This window comes from Varanus komodoensis, unplaced genomic scaffold (genome assembly GCF_004798865.1).
Source record: "Varanus komodoensis strain SLA01 unplaced genomic scaffold, ASM479886v1 scaffold10, whole genome shotgun sequence".
Lineage (NCBI taxonomy): Eukaryota > Metazoa > Chordata > Lepidosauria > Squamata > Varanidae > Varanus > Varanus komodoensis.
The window spans coordinates 6242937-6255463 of record NW_025335269.1 but is presented as its reverse complement, the minus strand read 5'-3'; the positions used below and the strand labels follow the sequence as shown (position 1 = coordinate 6255463).

Here is a 12527-nt window from a genome sequence, read left to right as displayed (position 1 = left end):
ATTTGTTTCATCTTTTTCTCTTCCCTAAAATCTGGGAAGTCTCACGTGGGGTGCTGAGAGTTGTCTAAATTTTTTCTGCCTAAGCATAAGTAGGATTGTACCTTAAATCACCCTTTCAGTCCAGGGAAGTAAAAGGCAACACCCCAAAATATAATCCAGTATTTCTTCCTGTCAGACAAGCCCCTGAAGGCGTGAATGCCATGTGCATTAGGAGTAATTCAGTCAAAAGTGCCTTTTCTTGTGTTTCTGCACTCATTCCTAGGCAACTCAGTTTATTCTAATCATTAGATACTAAATCTTCACTGTGGTAACTTGTAGCACATAGAGTATGCCTCCTGTGAGAAGGAATGCTATTTATAGTCACCATTTCACAGGATGGGAAATTTGCCTCTTGCCTCCTTGCCAAAATCCTATGCAAGAGTAGGAAAAATTGGCCTCCTACTCCCAGAATGCCCCAACAAGGGAGGGGAAGGCTACAATCCCTTTTCTGCCTAAACTCGTTTAGGATTGTGCGGTAGAAACACCAATTCCCCACCCACCCTTCCGTACTCTGGCAGTTTTCTGAGATGATAGCTGTGTAGGGAGGGGCTTCCATTTTAACCTCAGAACCACCAAGGGAGAGACCTGCAAGGCCCGGGTCATCCAGTGAACTTCAGGCCGGAAGCCAGGGTAGGCAACCCGGTCACCAAATTTTTTGTCTGTCTGTCTATAGCTTTTCTAGACCGTCCATCTACTGACGTCTCGGGACAGTTTACAACAAGCAACAAGTAAATTAAAAGATCAAATGGCACAGCATCAGGTAATACAATAATATAAAAACCGCATTACAGCTCCCATAAGCCCCATCATTGGTCATGTATGTGGAGCTGATGGGAAGCAGTCTGGAAAGCAACAGGTAGTACCAGACCCTGTCCTAAACGCGGGCTGTTTTCCCGTCCCTCTCCTACCACGAATCCTAAACATTTTCGAGAATTGATAATAAATACGCCTTAGGTTCGGAGCGAGAAAAACAGATGGTCACTCGCTTAGCCTAACTCAAAGGAGAGCGGCAGGCAAGGGCAGCGATTTGGTAAGCCGTAAGCATCGCCTCCTCAAGAAGGTGGAGTGCATTCCATTGGCTAAGACTTACCTCGAGAGGCGGTGACGCCTTCTGATTTGCTGGAGGGGGACAAACTAGATCCCTCCTCCTCCCGCTAGCTCTTCAATCACCGCTCACTTCGCTTCTTGGACGCGACGCGCGCACAAGCATCAGTTCCTGCTGCCCTGGAGACCAGTAGTGTTTGTAGTAACGGCTGCTGCGCCGAAGGCCGCCGCCTCCTCCTCCTCGGTGCGTTGTGTTTCGGTTCGAACTTTTCGGCCGGTGGGAAGCCGCTAACGGGGCGAGAGGCTCTTTCGGCTCCTGTGCAGTCCCAGCCGCGGCGAAGAACCCCGACGGCTGGCGGCGGCGGTGCGTGTCCGTTTGTGTGCCTGTGTGTGCTCTCCTCGTAGACTTCTTGGATACCCGTTAGGACATCCACGTAGGGCGAGAAGGCCGCCCTGTTCCTCTTCACACCATTAACTATCTTTTAAAAAATTGTTATTCAGGGCACCTCCGCCCCTCCCTTTGTGGCGCTCAAGGTTTCGCCGTGAGCGTGCGTTGGGGAGGAGATAAACCTTGTTTATCCTCACAACACCCCTGCAAGGTAGGGTAGACTGCTGGTCCAAAGACAGTTTCATGGCCAAAGTGGAGATCTGAACTCACTGGCTTTGCTAACCAATCTCATTCTGAAGGTATCAAATTCGAAAAGACAGCACTTTTTAGTGGTATGTGCTGATGGGATGAGGGAGGTGACAGGAAACATGTGATTTTTTTTCTGCCCCTCATCTCTTCTGCCTTTTAACAGGCAGAAATTCTACAAATTTTGCCTTTACTTGTACAGTGATTTAAAATGGCATACCTGCTAAATATCTGCTTGCCATGTATCTGTTATAGGCACATCTTGACAGCATCTTGTTTCCTGGCTCCACAGATTGTACCTAGGGGGAGCTGAAAAGGGCAGTTTATGACTCAAATGAATACAGTGAGGATAGACAGATATTTGATAGAGACCATCAGGAAACTTGCCCATTTTGTGGTCAGCCACACAGGGCATACTGATTACTGGGATTCTTCCAAAGAATCTGAACTTCATAGGGTCTAGCAATTTCTTAGATATGAGTGCATACTCGGCATCATGTGACACAGATTAGTTATGCTTACTGCTTAAGGGACTGTATGTATTTTTGCTTTGTTAATTTCAAACTTGAGAGTGGAACTTGGGAATTGGTTTTAAAAATTGCACAAAACTGCTAACTCATTTTTCAGCCCAATCCTAAAATAAAATTTAATAGCATCACAATGCTCTGAAGTTTGGAGCAAAGTTTTATACAAAAGCATGCTGCTTATAATCATGTGTGTACATATGTAGTTGGAGAATCCAGCAGCCCATCTACTATTTGAACCTACCTTAACTAGGAGAAAAGCCATTTTATCTCTCATTCTACTTTAGCAGTTACTGTATGTCATCTGGTTACATACATCATTAAAAAAAACCTTCCTTCCCTACTGTTCAGGTATGAGAAACACAAATAAAGAGCCCAGAGGACCCTCAAACCGATATGCACCATGTGGCAAGTATACTGTTTATGCTTATGCAATGCTTTTCATGCAAAGAGTATCAGAAGTGCATATCTTTATGAGTACTTTTTCTTGTCAGTACAGACTGGTATTATCATGTGCCACTAAAACGATCAGAGGAACCTGTTAATTCTGAAGTTCCGCAACAACCCTCATCCCAGATCCCAGGCCTTGGGGATTTTGGAGATCCTCACAGTGATATTACTTTTGGAGGGCGAAGGAAATGGATCAAAGACACTGACTCGGAATATGTAAAGCTGGCAAAACAAGGAGGCCGACCTGGTGATTAAATTCATATGACTACCATGGCTATTTTTAGAAGGTTATGCCTAATATATATAGATATTCCAGAGACTACTGAAAGATTCTTTAGGACATTAGCATAAGAATAGAATATGCAAGGAGAAATATGGTTCTGTACCCCATACTCTTCAATCTTTCTGCGTCTTATTTTAACGCTCACAAAATTTGATCTTTCCATGCTTCAAGCTAATACAGCTAGTTTGTTCTCTCCATGCCTTTATCTTATAAACCCTGAACCTGTAGTCATATATTCAGAACTGGTAGAGAGGATTACATTAGAGCTGTGGTTTTATAACCTATTGCAATAACATGAAAAATGCTAAACTAGAACCTCCTTTTCTGCATATGTGAGCTTTATCTTCTATAGAGTATTGAAGTTACTGTACTTTGAATACATTACTGACAACCTCAAATTATGGTATTGTTCAATAGCATGTTTTCAGATTGAACTGAACTGAATCTCAGTACCAGTTATCTGACATATCTGGAGTTGTAAAATAGTGCTTTCAGCATAGTAAAATCTGCTGGCTACTTCACAACTATCACTTCAAATTTCTGTACCATTATTACTGTTGTCACCTTATATTCTATTTTGGATCTTCAAGACAGACAACAACAACCATGAGAGAAAGAGTTATTGGCACACTTGGAGAACCCTGAGGTTTGCAGAAATACAAAAACTGGTGAAAAAAAAATGCCAGTAAGCATCGTGCCAGTGGGTACAGAATGGTGGATTATTGGAAAACTCATAAAATTGGGTGGGAGTGGGAATAGAAAGGAAATTTCTGGAAGAGCACAGTGGACTCACTGGAACAAAGAGCAGGAGTGCTCCATGCTGTGACATTTCATTGCAAGTGATTGTTTTACATGCCAGTGCCTGAGAAATGAAGTAGTGAATATTAGAGTGAGGGCAGTGCTGCAACTAGGTCCAGGGCCCTGGCAGCCCAGGGGACTCCTACCTAAATGACTATCCAGAGAACTTCAGGTCAGGCTAGATGAGCCTAATGGCAACATTAGGCTTTCTTCACTATTTAAAGTTTGGAAAATCCCTCCCTTCTTTAAAGCTGCTATTGGGGTTAACATTTCAAAAAGCAGCCTTAGAAGAGAATTTTCATCGTGAAATCATAGTAAGAAAGTGACCAGCTCCCCAGTAAGGTCCCAGTCTGTTGCTTTCCCCCGAAATTTAAAATGATAAGAAAGTCAGTTACAGGTCTGCACTTCTCATACAGTTTGGCCTTTCTTATGGAGAACATTAGAATACAAGCATATTTGAAATTGCTTCTTTGTTTTCTTAGTGTGCAGAAAATCATGTTATTCAGTTTTCACTTAAAATATTTACAGTCCTTAAATTTTTGTCTCTCTAACTATCCTTGACTTAAGATTTGTTGAGGCATTTTACACCTACTCCGCGAAAAGTTTCCCTGGGGTCTTATGGTGCACCTGAATGGTACTTGCAGCATAGCAAGCCAGCAGCAGCTGATGAGTCTAAGTAAGTATTCACTATCTTTATAGACACTGCTAATTTCTTTTGACTGGCACGGGTGTTGACGAATGTCGAAATAAAGAACATGTTGCATTACATCCATGAATCTGGATTGTTGTTGTTAATCTATGTAAACCTTCTATTTCAGATCTCGGGTTACAACCATGCCAGACTACATGATTCATGAGGAGTTTAAGACTGATCAGTCTCCCAGCTATGAGCCTAAAAGGGGGCCTTTTGATTTTGACATGAAAAGTGTTTGGCAAAGAGATGCTGAGGACAAAGAGAATAAAGATAAAAGAGAGGTATGAGTTAGATATTCCTTATTACTATATTCTTGAGAAAATAGACACACATTATTGCTTCTGTGAATTTGTGAGTGTTTTTAAATTAAATATTTAATCAGAATTATACATGTTTCAGTTATCTAGAAGTGGTTTGAGTGTAAACATCTGTAGGAGGGGTCAGTTTGTGAACAATGCAATCCTAAGTATATTTGTATATTTATTCCAAAGGAACTCCCACTGAATGCTAGTTTTTATTATTTGTATAATTTTCCCTTCTTGATTTTTATACTGAAAATTCTTGTGAAATTAAGGCCTTGAAGAACTAGGAAAGCAGACTCCTTTGCTTAGGGATTGTACCCTACAATATTAGCAAACTCAGTTTTCAGGATACCAATCCTTATTTAGCCAACACAGCAGGATCAGAAAATATTATTAAAACAGCAAATACCAGCATAACATAAACTTTACGGAAGATAACTGGAGCTGATAAAACATTCATTAGAAACTGGAATAAAATAAGTTTTCAGAACTATCTTGGAAGCCTTCAATAATGGAGGCTCATAGTCTCCCCTGTGAGAACTTATCCCAGGGGTATGAGGCTACTATGGAAAGGGCTGTTATGGTACCATGAATTTTAAAATGCAAAACCAGTGCATTTCTTTTTTTTTATCAGGGTTGGCAAATAGTTCTTTGCTTTCTTGTATCAAGAATATAGAAGCAGTTGTAAGGCATAGAATGGCAGAGAGAGAAGATAAGGAATGTTAGTGATGTGTTTCACCATGAAGTAACATACATGACCATCTAAATGGAGCCCCATAAGATTATTTAGTCCAGGGTCTAAAACTATATATTTGTACCAGTAGTGCTGATGGGTGAACAGAAAAACAGGAGAGGATTGGAATTAAATATCCTGAAAGAGACCATGGTTTCCTTTTTTGCAACCCTGAACAGGAACACTTCACATTTGTGGAAGATTCAACTTGTACATTCAAAGAGCTTCATTTTGAGCATCTTAATTCTGTGCATTGGCTGCTTCTTTTTCCTGGTAGTTTTAGGTTCACTTTCTAAAGCAGGGGTCCTCAGACTTTTTAAACAGGGGGCCAGTTCACTGTCCCTCAGACTGTTGTGGGGGGCCGGAATATAGTTTGAAAAAATATGAATGAATTCCTATGCACACTGCACATTAAAATTAATTAAAATTAAAATAAATTAAAAGTTAATAAAAATAAAAACTTAATTAAATTTTTAAAAATAAAAAATAATTGCTCTGCTCCTGCTGAGCCTGGGGGCAGCCGCTCGATGGCGATGGCGGCTTGCCCATTGAAGGCTGTGGCTCCTGCACCTCCACCACAAGCTGCGGCTTCCTCTTTGAGCCTGGGGGCAGTGTTGAGCGGCTGCCCCTGGCCTTGACAAGGCTTGGCCCACAGCCTGGGGATGTGGCTCACATAATTAAAAATAGATTTTAAAAGTTATACTTTGCTTACCTTCAATCCGTTTTAAGTGTCTTTGTCTCTCTCTCTTCCACCCAACTCTCTTCTGTTTTCTGCTCCATATTCCTGCTCTGTATATGCATGCAATGGGCGGGGGGGGGGGTGGTGCAGATGAGCCAGTGCGCGTGCAGTTTCAAAAAAAGCCTGCGCTGGCTCATAGCTTTTGGACTTGCTCAGAGATTGTTTTCTCTGAGTGAGTCCAAAAGTTCTGAGGCAGGCCGGATAAATGAGCATGGCGGGCTGTATCCGGCCTGCGGGCCGTAGTTTGAGGACCCATGTTCTAAAGTAATATAGGATATACTTCAAGCAAAGTTTAGTATTTCCATGCCACCTATTGCTACAGAAGAGTAGCTTATGCTTCAAATATATACTGTTGAATTAACTTTGACTTTGGCTGAATAGTGTTTCCTCTACATGAATCACATTTTGGGGGAAAACAACCCATAGTGAGCAGAATCCTTTACTGAGTATGTCATGGGTTGCTGTATAGCTTATTCACAGGGTGGTTAATGTGATGGGCAAACCTTTCTATAGGCTCACTTTAATTGCCGGATCTTGCAACCTTGAGAAATAACTACCAAAATATTCAATTGGGTTTAAATTTCCCACTGTTCCTGATACGTTCAACCAGGTTTAAATGTAATCATGTTTTTTCCACTATCTGTAATACTGTCTAAGTAATTTAAGTACCTGTTTGTGTAAAACCATGGAGTTAAATGTATTGCCTTAATATAAGCAAAGACTTTAAAACCAATAGTAGTTCAAATGCCAGTGCACTGTATTCTGTAAGAGAAAAATTAATTTGGTGCAGTTATAAAAACAAACCCGTGAGGGCATTTCATGGTACAAAAACACTTTAATCCCAAGAGTTTCCTACCGAGTTAAAAACATCTAGGGTTCTTATGGGTTGTAGATCACGTTATCCAAACTTGTATGAATCCATTTTTCCATGTTATCAGAATGTGTTCTTATATCTAAATCTTATTTATTTTGAGGGGTTGGCAGGCAAATCAAAAATTGGGGGCATTTAAAAAAGTGATTATTTTCATGCATCCTAAGAGCCAAACTAGATCCAATATGGATAGAACTGGTGTGTATTAGTTTCACAGCTCCATTCCTAATCTTCCCACCCATACACATACATGGAAATGTCTCACCAGGTAGGCTGGAGAGACAAAAGTATTTTTTCTGGGTTGAAGTTAGGATCCAATATGAGGCCAGTCAAGTAGGATAGACTGCCGTTTTTCTGTGCAACTTGTATGTACAATGAGCTCACATTATGGGAGCAGTTTGGTCACAAATTATTTAAATGTTATTTATTTAGTTCTTTTGTTTAAAAGCCTTTTATTGGGTTTTTGTTTGTGTCTGAATCCAGTCATTGTTTGAAAAAAAGACTACACAATAGCCCATACTCAACAGTTGAGTGTTGAGTTTTTGTTGAACCCTGGCTTATCAGAACATGGGTTCTTATGTTGCTTGAGTCCAGCCAACTATATTTGATCAAATACATACAGTATTTCTACTTCTTAGACTGCAATTCTAAGCACAATTACTAAGAGGTGAGCATTCAAGTCAGTGGGACTTACATTCAAATATGTCTAGAATTGTGCTGTTAGTTACTTTGAAAATTCTTTTGGCTCTTGCCTCTTGGCAGAGCAGCAGAGGCAGAGGCTGGGACAGTGCTGAGCGTGGCCAGGGGACTGGTGAACACAAGGTAGGAGCTGGGCAGAGGAGCAGGGGGACAGGAGCAGCGGAGAGGAAGGGAGGTGGGCCAGAGAGGCCAGGAGGAAGCAGAGTGGCGGAGCAACTGGCCTGAGAGGTTTATAAGGCGTTGTCCCTTGTCTGGGTCCCTTAGCTGTGGCCTGGGGTGCCTGGGGACTCCCTTCCCTGGGAGCAGGGTTGTTTTTTTTCTAATTTAAACTTTTATTTTGTCCTTGTGTGTGTGTTTTTGTCTGGGAGAACTGGGCAAGTGAGGAGTAGCGCAGGACAGACAAGGCAGGGGACCAAGGTAGGATCTCTGAGGGGTTCCCAATGGCAGGCCAGGAGATGGCTGTGGCAGGAATCACAGGTGTTGCTGTCTGCTGTGACAACTGCGACATGTTCACCCTTCTCCCTCAGGAGAGACAGGGATACACTTGCCCTCGGTGCAAGTTGGTGACCCTCCTAGAGGAGGAGGGAGGTGCCTGAGGGCCGAGAGAGCTCTCCAGGCACCCCCAGAAGAAGTCCCCCTCTAGACAGAGGGTTGAGGGAGGGGCCATGGGAGGAACAGCCAGGAAGACATGGAGGCACATCACCCACAGGAGGAGGTGGCCAGCACAGCCTCCTCCTCCGGGTGCCAATCTGGAGCTGGGAAACAGGTTCTCCCTGCTTGGAGAGGCTAGGGCTGATGAGGCCTTGGGGGACCAGCAGGATCCCCAGCCTAGAACCACAAGCGGCAAGAGGGCCACTCAAGAGAGGCAAGGGCCAGGGCATGGCCGCCTACCACCACCGGGAAGAGATGGCAGTGGGTGATCGTCGTCGGGGACTCCCTGCTAAGGGCCACTGGGGCGGCATTGTGCTGCCCTGACCTTGAGCTGAGGGAGGTCTGTTGCCTGCTGGGCGCACGCATCCGGCATGTGAGGGATAGAGTGGAGTGTCTTGTTCACTCTTGGGGTCACCAGCTGCTTCTGGTGATTCATGTGGGCACAAATGACGTAGCCAGGGAAGGTGTGGGCAGGATCACCGTGGACTTCGAGGCCTTGGGGAAGAAACTCAGGGACCTTAAGGCCAAAGTGGCCTTCTTATCTGTCTTACCATTCCAGGGATTTGGGATAGGAGGGTCGCCAAGGTGAATGACTGGGTTAGGGTGTGGTGCCAGAAGGAACACTTTGGGTTCCTCAACCATGGCATCTGGTTTCTTGCCAGTGGACTTCTGGCAAGGGACGGGTTGCACCTCACGAGGATGAGAAAAAGGTCTGTGGAGATGCTCTATCGAGCTTTGACCAGAAGACATACTGAGCTGGGCAGGGGTGTTCAGGCCCCCCAGAAACTTGTCAGCACTGGACAAGTGTGGGGACAGGAGCAGGGCTCTGGGACCAGGATTTTAGAGGTACTGCAGGGACTGACAGGACTCCTACAAACAGGGGGCTGGTATCAGGGAAGATGGGAGGAAGGAGAAGGCTGGGAACTCAAAGGAAAGGAAGCGGTGGGAAAGGAGTTGAGGTGCATGTACACCAATGATAGGAGCATGGGTAATAAGCAGGAAGAGCTTGAAGCTCTCCTGGGAATAGGGGGGTATGACCTGGTGGGGATCACAGAAACTTGGTGGAATGAAAGGCAAGGCTGGAATGCAAACATAGAGGAATATCACCTGTATAGAAAGGACAGGAAGGGAAAGAGGGGTAGGAGTGTAGCTTTATATGTCAGGGAAGTGATAGGATGCAGTGAGATAGAATGCAGTTTGGATGGGGAATTGGTAGAGGCAGTCTGGGTGAAACTTAGGGGTTTTGACTGGGAAAGGGACCTGACAGTGGGAGTATGTTATCACCCTCCTGGTCAAATTGAGACCGTGGATGATGTCCTGACAGACCAGATTCTAAGGATATCTCAGGGGAGGGACACAGTAATTAAGGGAGATTTCAATTTTCCCGGATATTACTTGGGAGACTCACTCAGGGCTGAAAGCCAGGTCACGTCGCTTCCTAGAAGCTATAGAGGGAGGGTTTTGCACACAGAGGGTACAAGAGGCGACGAGAGGAGGAACATCCTTGAGTTGGTCTTGACCAACAGGGAGGAGCTGATAGATGAGGTACAAATTAGGGGATCTCTGGATGCGAGTGATCACTCTATCCTTTGCTTTGAGATCAGGGGAATGGGGACGTGCAGCAGGTCGAGCACTAGAAGCTGGGACTTCAAGAGGGCCAACTTTGGCCAACTGAAGGCCAGACTGGGGAAAGTCTCCTGGGATAGGTTACTGGAAGGTAAGCGAGTTGAGGAGGAGTGGATAGCACTCAAAAGGGAGGTTTTGGAGGTGCAAGCCTTGACTATACCTCTAGTTAGTAAGGTGGGGAGGCGAAGGAGAGTGAAGGGAATGGGTACTGGGGCAAATAGACAAAAGGGTAGACCAGGAGGAAGAGGCCCGTTGCAGAAGGATTCTTCGCAAGGCTAAGAGCTGAGACTTGCCAAGAATATCAAGAGCAACAAAAAGGGCTTCTTTCAGCATATAAATAGCAAGAGGAAGGGGAGACAAGTAGTGGGACTGCTAAATAAGGAGGAAGGAGATCCAGTGACTGATACGAGGGAACAGGCACAGATGCTAAATGACTACTTTGCCTCTGTGCTCTCCCCAAAGCAGGATGGGGGATATCCACATAGGAGATTAGATGAGGCCGGGGACTTAGGGGCATAGATTACAGTCACCCCCTAGAAGTCGAGGGGCTCCTCAGGGCATTGGATGTTACAAAGGCGCCAGGCCCTGATGGATGAAACCCGAGAGTACTTCGAGGTTGGCAGGGGTTCTCTCAGGGACACTGGCCTCCAATTTTGAGGCCTCATGGAGAACGGGTGAAGTTCCAGAGGACTGCAGGGTGGTGTCCGTGGTCCCAATTTTCAAAAAGGGTAGTAGAAGGGTCATGGGGAATTACAGACCAGTTAACCTTATGTCCATTGTAGGAAAAAAATGGAAAGGCTCATACTAAAGGAACGCTTGTGTCCATATATGCCCTCCCGCCCCTTGAGATCAGCAATAGATGCCCTTCTCTGGGAACCCTCTGTGAATGATATTAGGAGGGTGAGTACCCGGAGGAGGGCTTTCTCTGCGGTGGCGCCCCATCTATGGAATGCGCTCCACAGAGAGGTCTGCCTGGCGCTGTCGTTATTTGTTTTTCAGTGCCAGGCTAAGACCTTTTTATTTAAAACTTATTTTAATTGTTAAATTATTTGTACTTATAAGATTTTAAATTTTTAGCCGAGATGCACCAGAGGTTTTTAAATAAATTTTTTATTGTTATATTGTTATTTATGTATTTTGTTTCTGTTGTGAGCCGTCCCGAGGCTTCGTTGTGATGGGGGCGGCATAAAAATGTTTTAAATAAATAAATACTAGAGCGAGATCTAGTGATGCTAGATAAGGAAGGGAGGCTGACAGCCACACAACATGGGTTCCGCAATAACAGGTCCTGCCAGGCAGACCTTGTGAAATTCTACAACAAGGTTTGGAGGTGGCTAGATGGAGGGGATGCAGTCGATGTGGTTTACCTGGATTTCAGCAAGGCCTTTGACAAAGTGCCCCATGATATCCTGGTGGAGAAACTGAGGAGTTTTGGGATAGACCAAAGCACTGTCCGATGGATTAGGGCATGATTGACTGACCGAAAGCAGAGGGTAACCATTAGTGGGGAATCATCAGGATGGTGGCCAGTGACAAGCAGGGTCCCCCAGGGCTCTGTCCCGTGACCGATCCTGTTTAATCTTTTCATAAATGATATGAAAGGAGGGGTGAACAGTCTGCTGATCAAATTTGCAGACGATACTAACACTGGGGCAGTGGCCACAACTGAGGAGCAGGCACTCCAGATCCAAAAGGATCTGGACAGACTATGGAAGTGGGCAGGATACAACAGGATGGCATTCAGTGTGGATAAGTGCAAGGTCTTGCACTTGGGGTATAGGAATGGGTGTCATAAGTACAGGTTAGGGGACAAGTGGCTGGAGAGCAGCACTTGTGAAAGGGACCTTGGGGTGCTGGTTGACAGCAGGCTAAACATGAGTCAGCAGTGTGATGCGGTGGTCAAGAGGGTGAATTTATTTATTTATTATTTTATTTATTAAAACATTTCTATGCTGCCCCATTCGCCGAAGCCTCGGGGCGGCTCACAACATAAAATTAAAATATAATACAAACAACAAATTAACAATATAAAAGAAGTCGCCCTGGCCAGATAAAATAAGCAAATAATATTAACAATTAAAATGACGTTTAAATAAAAAGGTCTTCGCCTGGCGCCGAAAAACAAATAACAACGGCGCCAGGCGGATCTCTCTGGGGAGCGCATTCCATAGATTGGGCTCCACTGCAGAGAAAGCCCTCCTCCGAGTACCTACCCTCCTAATTTCTTTCACGGAGGGTTCCCGGAGAAGGGCTTCTCCCACAGATCTCAAGGGGCGGGCGGGCGGATATGGATGTAAGCCCTCCTTCAGGTAACCAGGACCCAAGCCGTTTAGGGCTTTATAGGTCATCACCAACACCTTGAATTGGGCCCAGACTTCAATGGGAAGTCAGTGAAGCTGATGGAGGACTGGAGTCATGTGAACATAACGCCCAGTCCCCG

The 12527-nt window shown here is 44.7% G+C and overlaps 1 protein-coding gene across 3 annotated transcripts in view; it reads left to right on the top strand.

Moving 5' to 3' along the window:
* The first annotated feature begins 1205 nt into the window (after positions 1 to 1205).
* The window catches only part of CUNH7orf57 (chromosome unknown C7orf57 homolog), a 31495-nt gene continuing 20173 nt past the window's right edge, over positions 1206 to 12527 (top strand). For 2 of the 3 annotated variants that reach the window (XR_006416936.1, XM_044453567.1), the window contains exons 1-5: positions 1206 to 1447; positions 2593 to 2649; positions 2741 to 2938; positions 4340 to 4448; positions 4591 to 4747. Coding sequence is in view for 2 of the 3 variants with exons in the window: in XM_044453567.1 (XP_044309502.1) it covers positions 2595 to 2649; positions 2741 to 2938; positions 4340 to 4448; positions 4591 to 4747 (519 nt within the window). In the remaining variant the exon portion in view is untranslated. The remainder of the gene's footprint in view (positions 1448 to 2592; positions 2650 to 2740; positions 2939 to 4339; positions 4449 to 4590; positions 4748 to 12527) is intronic. The other variant, XM_044453581.1, reaches the window with a different exon arrangement.